Source organism: Mustela nigripes, chromosome 15 (assembly GCF_022355385.1).
Source record: "Mustela nigripes isolate SB6536 chromosome 15, MUSNIG.SB6536, whole genome shotgun sequence".
Taxonomy (NCBI): domain Eukaryota; kingdom Metazoa; phylum Chordata; class Mammalia; order Carnivora; family Mustelidae; genus Mustela; species Mustela nigripes.
This window is the reverse complement of record NC_081571.1, coordinates 17,101,511-17,114,533: the sequence shown is the minus strand read 5'-3', so window position 1 is coordinate 17,114,533 and position 13,023 is coordinate 17,101,511. Positions and strand designations below refer to the sequence as shown.

The 13,023-nt window shown below is 35.1% G+C and overlaps 1 protein-coding gene across 9 annotated transcripts in view; it reads right to left on the bottom strand.

Moving 5' to 3' along the window:
- NBEA (neurobeachin) overlaps positions 1–13,023 on the bottom strand; it is a 682,324-nt gene that overhangs the window by 33,291 nt on the left and 636,010 nt on the right. For all 9 annotated transcript variants that reach the window (XM_059377712.1, XM_059377713.1, XM_059377714.1 and 6 more), the window contains one exon: positions 7,409–7,576. In XM_059377712.1, the coding sequence (XP_059233695.1) occupies positions 7,409–7,576 (168 nt within the window). The remainder of the gene's footprint in view (positions 1–7,408; positions 7,577–13,023) is intronic.

Below are 13,023 nucleotides of genomic sequence, written 5' to 3'. Positions count from 1 at the left end.
CCCAACATCTAACTGAAATGCTTAGGTATTTAGATTGAGTAATATCTACTTCAACAAACTGAAGCATGCAATATGTTTTGAATAATTGTTAATTTATGCTAAGGTAACAACTGTGTAATATAACTGAAATCTATGTTAATAGAAGATAAGGAAATCCCTTCCAGCTATTTCTATTACAAACAGCAGGCTGCAATTTTCACCCTTCTTCCTTGTGTAAAATATGACTTTAGATTCTTGTGAAAGCATTTGCTGTTAATTTCTGAAAATCAATAATTAGCACTTCTCAACACTACGCAATAAAAATAACACAAAGATGAGAAAAAGCACATCTCACATAAATGACACACATTCCACTTGGACTAGCTGCATTATTTATGCTTTCCTAGTGGACGATTGATGACCATGGACTAGCTAAGGACTGCAGTAATTACAAGGAGAAAAGATAAACCTAAATTAAAGATTTATTCACTCATCAAAATCAAATGTGTGTCATTAATTTTCTTGATACTAATTTCTACATAGAAACTTCTTTATTCACTGATTCTTTGCAATGCAAGTCTCACTGCTCTGAGTGAGGAACACAACATACAAACACATCTGAAACTACACTCTTGTTAGTTTTAGGGATTATAAAATTTTTCTTGCTCCCAAACGATTCTTTAAGCTTCAAGGAATACCTCATGTGTCTTTCTACTCCCATAGTTTAAAATGTAGGGGGTTTCTTCCTATTTTATTTTATTATTTTATTTTTCTTTCTTTTTATTTTGACATTTGAATTTGCTGACATTTTTAAGTCAGTAAAACTTCTAGCAATTATAGGGAAAAAATGAAGATGGTTTTAAGAAATCTTTATCAGCCATTTTTTTTGATCATTTGTTGCAATCACATCTCAGAATAAATGCCCAGGAGAAAAACCGCGAACATCCCCCACATGAAAACAATCAGGCATCATGGCCTTATAAATGGGCAACATTGTGCTACAACCCACTCAAGTGATCCACAAGGCAGGTGTTGCTATCCCTCATCAGACAGTAGAAAGGAGTCAGATATGGGGGAAGGAAAAGACAAGGGATAACAAATACACAGAAGGAATAAGCAATGACCAGACGGCCATCAGTATCATCCCTACAAATACCATCATTTACATCATTAGGATGAAAAGCGGATTCATTTTTTCCTTATAAATTTTATGAGCTCATCTTCTAGAAAAGCCAGCACTGTAACTGTTTTGGTTAAAGACAGGTCTGTCTTGTGGTTCTTGACAGCCTTATCATGTCAGGTTTCTGTAGTAGCAGGAATGGTTTAGCAAGAAAATAAAGTGAAAACTGAAGGAATCTATCCTACTTTCTTTGGGCATATTCTCACTAAAGCAGGTCCAAAGGAATGCTTTGCTATCCCTGTCAGATCAAAGAAAGAGATAAACGCAGAAAATATAATCTAAGAAGACCAAGAAATATTAGTAACAAGAAATTGGACTAAAAATGCCACACTTTTATAACTACTGGTAATATTAAAATTTAGTATTTAGTGTTTTAATAGTTCCAGCATAGATAAATGTGTACATATGCATTAATAAATAAATATTGCATGGCCCATATGTTCTAATAGTTTGCCAAAAAATAGCCTTTTGTGGTAGGCCTGTGTATATACCTCCCACTGTCGAAGAGAAGTCATTTAAGTCATTTTTCAGTTTGGCAGTATCGACTGCACATATGATGATATAGAGAAATGAATTATTAAAACGAAAGTTCTTCCAAGATAGTACATTTAATTATGCTTTTAGGTAATGATAGCCAGTATCTGTGTAGTGCTTTATGGTTTACAAAGTGTTTTCCCATATCTTTTCTGATATGATCCTCAAATATAGACTTAGGTATCATTTCTGCTGTCATTTTCTAGGTGGGAAAACCAAGGTACGTAAAAGTAAAGTGACTCACTTAATGTCTCATATTGTAACGACTAGCTGTGATAAAACCTATTATCTGAATTCTACCTTTCTATCATCTTTTATTGCCTCTTACATACCATATAATCATACTTTAAGGAAGACAGGCTTGAGTAAGTATATCCATGATTGGAAGAGTGATCCATTTTAGAAACACTTGTAGAATGAAATGTTTTTCACTCATTATAAGAGTATAGTATATAAAAAAAGAATGTGACATTTAATTTGTAATCTCTACTAACCAACTATTGACTATGCCATAATCCCCTAGTGCCTTTGGAACTCTTAACACTGACAAAACAAGTTTTTCTGGAAAGTGGTTAAAATAAACAATGAATAAAACGGCTGAGAAAGAGTTCTTTCTTTCTTTCTTTCTTTCTTTCTTTCTTTCTTTCTTTCTTTCTTTCTTTCTTTTTTCTTTCTTTCTTTCTAGAGAGCAGGGGCAAGTGAGGGGAGGGTCAGAGGGAGAGAGAGAATCTGAAGCAGGCTCCACACCTAGCGCTGAGCTCAACAGGGGCTCGATTTCCATAACCTGAGATCCTGATCCGAGCCAAAATTAAGAATTGAACTTAGACAACTGAGCCACGAAGGCATCTCACTGAGAAAGATTTCTTAAAACTACCTTAAAATTTGCCTTGTAATTCCTGGAAGTTTTACTGAGTGGAGAGTTTTAAGAAATTCAAAAGCACAAACAAAATAGAAAGAAAAACCTTACAGGTTAAATTAGTGAAATGGGAATACACATCAGGTGTCCCTCATTTTTAAGAATCATTTGGAAAGTAAGAAGAATATCATCTCTAAAACTAGTTGTATTAGTAATTACTGTTACTTTAAAATCCCTAGTATTAGTAATTACTGTTATTTTAAAATCCCTCGGAAGTAAAGGGATTAAAGCAACCCCGACTTGAGAATCAGGAGACCTCACCCAAAGCTGACTCTGGCACTACATAGACAGGTGTCCTTGGAAAAATTATTTTATGAGAGTGTTGGCCTAGATGAATGGTTTTTAACTGGGGATGTGTAAGAAATGCTTGGAAAGGTTTTTGTTTTTCAAAATAAACCTGCTTGACCCCTCTCCCTGGATATCCTGAGATGCCTATGGGATGGGGAGACGGACAGTGGATACGGAGTTAGATGGGGTTAGATGGATATGGCAAGTGTACCTGAAAATAGTCAAGGGCTTAGGGATATAGAAGCAATTCAGTCAAAGCTTGAAACTCGGTGATAGGTACATGGAAGTTCATCACACCATTCTCTCTCCTTTTATAGGAGAGGCAGAAAAGCTTTCCAGATCTTCTTATACACCTCATACACCTTAAACTTTAATGTCTCAGACAAGTCCCTGGGGATCTCCTTAAATGCATGTTCTGATTTATTAGGTTGGAAAGTCCTGAGAGTCTGAAGTTCTCACAAGTCCCAGGTGATGGTGTTACTACTGGTTTATGGACTATATTTGAGTAGAAAAGAATTAGAACACCATGGGACCTGATAATTACTAACTAGAATATTTTATTTCCTCAGTAGGTCATAGGATGGGTGGAATTTCATGGCCATCATTTGGTAAGTAAAAATACAAAGCAAATCACATCATTTTTATTAATATGTAAAATTAATTTTACATAGAGCTTAAAATTACTGCTCAAATAGTTGAGCTCATCTATGAAATAACGTGTCTAGAAGATTATGATGTAAGCCAAGACTTAAGACAATTTAAATAATATCTAATATCCAACAGATCTAGTGTTTACATATTAAGAAAAGCTTTGTACCAGAACTGTTCTGTCATGTTTCCGCCCAGAGGCTGTCATGATAAAGTTTATTATCAGTTACTGCTTTACAAGTATAAAATAAGTTAAGCTGTCATATTTTTCTCAGGCAAAGATCCTAAGCTGTCAGAGAATGTCAATTTTAAATCTGACATAGAGAAGAAAATTATCTGTTATTCTGACCTCTAATTTCTTGACATTTTAATGCCATAATTGCTGTGGTTAGTGCTGCTTCATGAGTTCACCTGTCAAGGAAGAATGAATCAATAACCTTAAGCCATTTCTCAAATTTTAGCCCTGACTTCAAAGCTCAAAGTTATACACAGATTATAGGAGATACATATAATTTTTTCACAAGAGACATACTAATATTCATATATTAAATATTTATTGTTTAAATCAGTGCTTAATTTAAGCATCCAAAAAATCACCTTCTTTAGGCTAGCTGGAGTTCAGTATAAGATAACTATAATCTGGGGTGCCTGGGTGGCTCAGTGGGTTAAAGCCTCTGCCTTCAGCTCAGGTCATGATCTCAGGGTCCTGGGATCGAGCCCCGCATCGGGCTCTCTGCTCAGCGGGGAGCCTGCTTCCCCTCTCCCTCTCTGCCTGCCTCTCTGCCTACTTGTGATCACTCTCTCTGTGTCAAATAAATAAATAAAATCTTTAAAAAAAAAAAAGAAACTATAATCTTCCTCAGGTTTTACCTATGTGAAATGTAATGATCTTAATATTTAAAAGATACAAAGACAAACATTATCAAATAAAGGAAATTCATTAAGCTACATAAGAGGGCTAACATTTTGAATAATGCTTTTTCCAAGAGTTTGTGTCCAACCATTTAGGTAGGTATCAACTTTCACAAGTCATGGTACCATAGCTAGTCCTCTGGGATCTCAACAGTGATGTTTTCATAAAACATGCTGTGCCTCCTAGAAGGCCTCCTCACTGGGAAAATGTATATGTTAAGGGGATGTAAATGGCTACCAAATAATGAATATACTGCACTTCATTCCACATTATCTACATTATCTACAGAGTTCTCTTGGGTGACAGTAGATGCTAAACACTTCTCAGGTTGGCAAATATGTCATGTATTAATCCTTCTTTATAGAGAGAGCACTTGACGTAGAGGGAGATCAAACGTCTTGGCCAACACTAGACCACTTACAGATTTTATGTGGATTCTTAAATGATAGTGCAGTACTTTTTTTTTTCCCACAGAATCTCAGTTTTAATTACTAATATGGTAAGAATGGAGAGCTATATCTCACTCAAGCCTTGAATGAGTGGAGGACGTTATTCAGAATATGTTAGGTTTCTGGGGTAGAGGAGATAAGTGTGGGGAATAGGAAGAAGGACAGTTAGCTCATGTCCCTTGTTACCATTTAGTCTGTGGCTGTGGCTACAATGTAATAAGCATGTCTCAGCGGTCTTAAGGAGATAAAGTATCTTCCTAAGCAGACTTGAGTTGACAAAGGTCCATGCGGTCAGAGCAAATGTCTCTCTGTGCTGGTGTGTGCTTGGGGCTCTGCTGGCTGGCCGAAGAAAGGTAACCGTGTTCCAGGTGTGTGCTCCCTAAAAGAGTATTCTGAGAACGGATATCAGAGTTTTTGGGTCAGGGTGGCAGGAGAGGAGCTGGGGTAGAAGGACATATCTATCACAGAATGCCTCTGGAAGTTTCTCTGGTGGAACCTCCATATTCAACAATTATGTGCTCAGAATAAGAATGCTAGAAGGAGAGGGTCCTGAACTCAGGCTGCCTAGTGCTTGGCAACTGGTCTCACTATGAGGAAATCAGGAGCAGTAACATATTGTTCAGACCATCTTTATAATAAGCGAACACCATGGCTGAACCACTCTCATCCAATTAAAACTTTTTAAAAATTATACATTTTCATGTAGTATTTCATTGGGAAGTCCTATAATTTGATAAGTAAGTCCCATGCATAGTTTTTCCCCCCACTGTCCAAAGCAAGGATGTGAAATTTTACAGAAGCAGGTATTTTTATAGAATTTAAATAATAAACACAATATCTATGTAAAGAAAGTCTCAATTCTAATTCCATTTTCTTTTTATTCCCATTTATCATTTTACTGACTCTCATATAAATACTAAAAACCTGCATATGTCTGTCAACTGTAACGCTGTCTTGTACTTTCATTACGTACAGTATGCTTAAAAATTATATTTTCCCCAAGAGGATTAATTGCAATTTTCTTTACAAGGACAGAACTCTATATTGGATAAAAAGGTATGATCAGCTATTCAGAAGTAAAAAGGTTTATGGTATTTAAAAGTCAAAAACCAATTTGGAGGTGGCCTTGGGATAAAAGGATAAGCTTCCTCCAATTGCTTTTTTTTTTTTTTCCTGATTCTAAAGTTATTGGTTCTAAAAGGAGAATATAATTTGTAAGGTGTTTACAGAACTGGGCAAAGGTGTATTGTGAAAAAAGTAATTAAGCTCAGAATGATCTTCTATAAAATAATCTGATTACAGTTTGTACAGGGGTTACTAAATCAGGCGAGTGTAATGGTTTGCAGAGAAAAATCCCTTTTTTCACCCATGAATTTCATAATACCTGTCTTCTCTCTCATTCATTTATTCTGCATCTCTGCTCCCTTCTTCCAGCTTCAGGCACAATCCATTTCCTCACACGCACAACATGATCTAACACTGCACCTAATGACATGCTTACAATGTGTTCTCTGACTATTTAGCCCTAAGAGTCCAATGAGCACTGATCTCAAGTCTCTCTCCTCTCTTCTTCCCTGCTGGAAGCCATACAAATGGAGCCATTTTGTTTTTGTAGAGGTATGTAGGAAACAAGTTTATGGATGTAGATTTTTCTTGTAGAGCTTTACTTCCCAAATCTACAAGCTTTCCACTTCTAAAATTAAAAGTAAAAAAATAAAACAAGCATTCCACTGATGGGAAACGTAGACACAATTGCTTGTTTTGCACCCAGCAGATGGCCACTATCGGGGGAATGGAGGCTGGGACGTGGCTTCCTAGCAGCGGCACTTACCCAGCAGCTGTTGCTCCGTTAGTCTTTCACCTATCTGAAGTCATTTTGTGCAGTGGGGAAGTGATTTAAGTAATATTTTATATGAATATTTTCACTAAAAATACTTATGCACATAGTAGAGCACATAATTCCCAACTGTTAGCTATAAACTTTCAGGGTAAGAAATACAGGAATAAAAATACTCTACCCTCATCTATTTTATTGATGTATTTTGGAGAACATTCTGGAATAAAATACTATACCCTCATGTATTTTATCAGTACATTTTTTTGAGCATTCTGTCTGGAAGTCTGTAAGTTTGCTTTTATTAAGAAAATGCACACTAGCAGCTTATTTTAATGTGAACAATTCTTTTTCAAATATTTAACTACGTTTCATTAATAACATGCACAGAGCATTAAGCATTTTAATGAAGATGCTGAAATAAAGCAAGTAAAATAGGAATACTGAAGTGCATTACATGTGTCTATAATTCAAGAGAAGAAGACAGCGGTCTCATTACTTGGTTTTGACATATAATATTCACTTTCCTACATTTGTCAAAACCCTGAAAGTTATGTTTTATAAAAATTTGTGTTTAAAGGAAATTTACAGAGAAAGAGATGGAAAGCCAAATTTGTGCCTGAGAGATGACAGAAACTTTTGGAATAATATGGAACTTAACACCTACCTCCCTGAGCACCGGGTCAGTGATGCTATCCAGGTTCACAGAGCCTTCATAGGTTAAGTAGTGAAAAACATTCAGAGCACGGACGGCTTCCGGTCCTCGCTGTTTGTAGCCAAATATAAGGTCAATCCACTGATGGAGTTGGCAAGAAACAAATTCACTTTCCAAGGCCTGCAATGAATGAGTCAAGAAAGATGTAAGAGACTGTACAAACTTAGTAAATCTCCCTTTTCCTTAATTTGAAATACTCTATATAAAGAAGTACCATATACTCTTTGCATTACCTATATTACACATTTTATCTGCACGTATTAGATGTCCGGTTCCTAGAAATGGTAAAATAATACAACACAGACCCGACTGAAAATTTTCTTTCAAAATGCTTAACTTTCTTGTGGCTCCATTATGTATAGGACACAATTTTTAAACATTAAATAGATTTCTTAAAAAGACACATTCATGTTTTCAACAAAACTAACTTGAAGTACCTGTTTTAATTTTACAGTAATTTCATTTCTCATTTTTAAATAATTTCATTAGAAACTTTGATATACACTTATTTTCCTGCCTAAAGTCTTCAAATGTAATACTAACACTACTAAAAAGGGGATGCCTTCTCTTGGCTACAAATGAACTCTTGCTTTTACACAGCCTAGGAATCACTGGGCAATTTTACATGTTGGCTAGCTAGTAGGAAATGAATGCAAATTACTGACAGGCAATGACCAGACTAAGCTTCTGTAAAGAGTCAGAAAAAAAAGAAGTCCTTTTCATTGCATAAGAAACATCATAAGCTTCCTGGAGGTATCCTGACATGTAGGCACAGAGTTCTGTTCATACCTGTGACATGAGCAGTGTCGATCACTTTATGGCTCTCTATGCCTCTCACTTACTGCATCCACTTGTCATCAATTTCTTATTGATTTTAAGAGCACACTGATTTCAGCAACATGAACAAAAGCTATAGAGATAGCTTCTTAAATTTCAACTAAGTGTAGCGTATTAAGCAATTTTCTAAATTACAGCTGTAACTAAATATGTGAATGAAGTCATTCTATGGCTTCATGACCCTAATTTCTAAGGCGTTGACACCAATTTGGAATAACTTAATTAATAAATGATTTCTTAAATCAGCCCTCTGATAATTTCATTTGATTTTTTAATCTACAAAATGTCCGAATGATACTTTGTAACTTTTCCTATGATCATATTTTACTAGTAATTTTATTTCCCTCAACTTCTTGATTGACTTCTTTCAAAAGTTTTGGTATTTTACTTATACCAATTACTGTGGATGTTTCTCATTCAGAAATATAACAGACTTTATTAAAGGTAGTTTCTGTACTAAAACTAAACATAATTCTATATTCTCTTAGTTGTATTGATATAACAGCTCAGACTAGAATATAGGGAAGAAGACTAAAATATAAGAACGAGGTTGGTTAAAATTCTATATCTGTTATGTCAATACTGTTGATTTGGTCAATGTGTATAAATGATTCTATACAAGCAGTGTAACTAGTTGATAAAGAAAAAAGTCAGTTTAATTATTTAGTAATGTTTTCAGTCCTCAGTACAATAAATGAAAGGACAAAAACAAAAAAATTATGGAGTAGCTATTGTCCAAATGTATTCATGGGAATCCAAAATAGTGAAATCAGATCTGCTACTTAAAGAAGATTTTAGGGGCAACGGGGTGGCTCAGTCGGTTGGGTGACCGACTCTTGTTTTTGGCTCAGGCCATGATCTCATGGGTTGTGAGATCTAGCCCTGCCAAGGGCGACCTGTTCACCAAGGAGCTGGCTTGAAGATTCTCTCCCTTCACCCCTCTCCACACTTGTGGCATGCTCTCTTCCAAATACATAAATAAATCTTTAAAAATAGAAATAAAGCATGATTTTACCAACACCATCACATAATCAGTTAAGCAGCAACCATTTCAAATAAATTCTATTGGTACCACTAGACATATTTGGAAAGTATTGATGAAACTTAATATTATTCTGTTACAGTAAAATAATTATTGACTAAAAGGCCAAATGTAGTTGTGAGAGGTAGAGGGAATAATAATTTTCACTAATTTGAATTTTAAAAATCGATTTGTTCTCTTTTATCTCCATCTCCTACTTTCACTTCCCTTCTCCACCAGAAGCAACATCTGTAATATGTTTGATGTTTCTCCTTTTGTTTGCCTGTTTTTATAAAATATTACTCCTTATATGTACGTATACATATTATGCATGTCTTTTTGATTCATAGCAACGGTACAGGGTTATAGATTTCACTTAGTTTCTTATTGTTTCCATGTAGCATTGCTTTTGAAGATCAGCCCAGGTCCCTGTGTTCATATGAAGTCCATGGTGCACAGAGCTACCCCCAGCAGTGAGCGCTAGACTGTCTCTAACGCCTTCAGACACAATGCTGGGATGAATGTCCTCTATTGCATCTTATTTTGGATCTTGGTGAGAATTTCTTGGGGACTCATCATCTGGAGTACGACTGCTATGTCACTGTAGTGGATGTGTACAGACTTAAGGACCCAGAAGTCAGTAGGGCTCAGATGCTCTTCAGGATGGCTGCCCCTGCCTCCACTCCCTCCAGCAGTGCATATAAGGTTCTATATGTCCACACCCCCATCAACTCTTAGTATTATCCAGGTCTCTAATTTAGCCACTGTAAGATATGTGAAACAGTATCCCATTGTTATAGTTCTCTAATTAACAAGGAATTTGACATCTTTTTAATATAGCCATTTGGGTTTCCTCTTGTGTAGACTTCTTGTTCACATCCTTTGCTCATCATTTTATGGAGGGTCCTGTCTTTGTGTTGCTACTTTGCAGAAGTTCTTTATATATTTCAGGTAATAGTTCCTTGTTGGTTTAAAACATTGCAAATACATCCTCCAAATGTCACATGTCTATGAACTTTATCCATGTTGTTCTTTGTTAAATAGAAATTCTTTTTCTTTTTTAATTTTTTAGTTTTTATAAACATATATTTTTATCCTCAGGGGTACAGGTCTGTGAATCTCCAGATTTACACACTTCACAGCACTCACCAAAGCACATACCCTCCCCAATGTCCATAACCACATGTTAAATAGAAATTCTTAATTTTGAGTTAATCAAATTTTTTTCTCCTTATTTTTATGCTTTTGGGATTTTGTTTTGAAATTACAAAGATAACTTTCTATAATTTTTATGTATTGGCTTTACTTTTATGGTTTTACTCTCCAAATCATGATCTTTAGTAGACCTAGAGTCTACTTTCACTCATATGTGGTATTAAATAGGGATCCAGTATTATTTTTGTTTATGTAGAAGTCAGTTTTTCCAGTACCGTCTATTAAACAAACACACCTTTCTCAGTGGTATGTGATGCCATCTTTAGTGTGTGTATATTTGAAACAAAGATATAAAACTGCTAGGGTTTATAGATATGATAATCTACCTAGAAAAAGCAATACAATCAGCAGCGAAATTATTAGAACTAATACAAGGGTTGCAAGGTACCTTTTTCTTTCTTTTTCTCCTTTCTTCCGTCCCTCTTTCCTTCCTTCCTCTCTTTTCCCCATGCAACCATCCATTCGGATATGTATGAGTCTCTAGATCTTTCCACTCTTTTTACTTCTTTTATCTTAGTTATCTTTATTTCTCGTGTATCTTTACATTTGGTGAATTTCTCTTTTTTTCAGTCATTGCAGCTATTTCTGGGCCTTTATTCTTCCCTAAATAACTTTTATAATAAGTGTACATAGATACATCTTAATTATTTAGAGAAGTCCAATAAACTTATGGATTAATTTGGGAGAATTGATGTTGGGTTTTCCCATCCAAGGTCCTAGAATGTCTTTCTACTAATATAGATTATTTTCTATGTTAAAAATTAGTATTTTCTTGGGACGCCTGGGTGGCTCAGTTGGTTAAGCAGCTGCCTTCAGCTCAGGTCATGATCCCAGCATCCTGGGATCGAGTCCCACATCGGGTTCCTTGCTCGGCAGGGAGCCTGCTTCTCCCTCTGCCTCTGCCTGCCATTCTGTCTGCCTGTGCTCTCTCTCTCTCTCTCTCTCTCTCTGACAAATAAATAAAATCTTAAAAAAAAATTAGTATTTTCTTGGGATGCCTGGGTGGCTCAGTCATTAAGTGTCTGCCTTCAGCTCAGGTCATGATCCCAGGGTCCTGGGATGGAGCCCAACATCAGGCTCCCTGTATGGCAGGAAGCTTGCTTCTCCCTCTCCCACTCCCCCAACTTGTGTTCCCTCTCTCACTGTCTCTCTCTCTGAAAAATAAATAAATAAATCTTGTAAAAAATTAGTATTTTCTCCATAAACGATGTGGGAATTCTTGCTTAAATTAATTTCCAGACAGTCCATAAGTTTTGATGTAATTATATCATTTCTAAAATTACATTTCATATTTGGTTACTAATGATGTAAAAAAATGCCATTGATTTCTTTAAGGTGATTTTGCTTCAGGCAAGTCTTATTAGTTATAGTGACAATTTCTTTATTTTTTCTTACAGAATTGTTCTTAACTTTGACGACTACATTAAACAATAGTGGTGATATGAAGCATCTTTGTCTTTTTCCTAATCTTAACAATTAGTCTTTTTGTAATACACATATATACACACAAATCTCATACATGCTGTATCTATATACACACACACATTTACACATTACATTATATATGTACACACTCACAAATATTATATATATACATATATGTGTATATTTATGTATAATTGTACACATATATGTGTGTGTATATATATATAAAATTTGGGGGTTAGATAATATTTAACTACTTTTGGAATCAAGATCACACTAGCCTCATGGATGGCTTGCCATGTTTCCTGCAATTACTTTCTAAGAAATGACTTTATTATCTCTTAAAAGTTTGGGAGAATTTACGTGTAAAATAATACGGCCTTCGATAATTTGGAGATGGGAAGATTTTACCATTTACATTTCTTTAAGGCTTTTAAGTCTCTATTTCTTTTGGTGCCAATTTCAACATTCTCTATATTTTTCTCAGTATTTATTTCATCTCAGTTTAAAAAATTATTAGTTCATTCTTGTTTACAACACTCTTTAATTCAATTTAAAAAATCTCTAAGTCTATAGTTATTTATCCTACCCCAGTCTATATGTTAGACAGGCAGCAGAGTGAATCATTGAACGATTAATTATTTAAATAATTCTGCCCCAGCTTTTTTGGGGGGATTATAAAAATTAAATGACAAAGAAACAATAAGATAGCAGATTCAACAGATAATGTCTTGCTAGTCACTATGGGGAGAGAAAAGAAAATCTGGAAAATCTCTTTTCCAGAGAAAAGAAAAGAAAAGTCAACCCTGGTTCTAAATCAAATGCATACCTGAGAAGTGAATTTTAGATAGCCCGTGACAAAAGCATAAAGACCTATTCTCAAGCTAAAGGCTGACACTGAGGCTTAACTATATTCTAACCAGTATCAGTCTGTTACTAAATACATGCTATCTGCTTATTTGTTCTTTACAGAAGTATATTTTCTCGTACAAACCCATTTTGGACTCTGAAACAAGATTTTATTGCAAATACTTACAATGGAAAAATATAAAGAAATACTTGATTACTA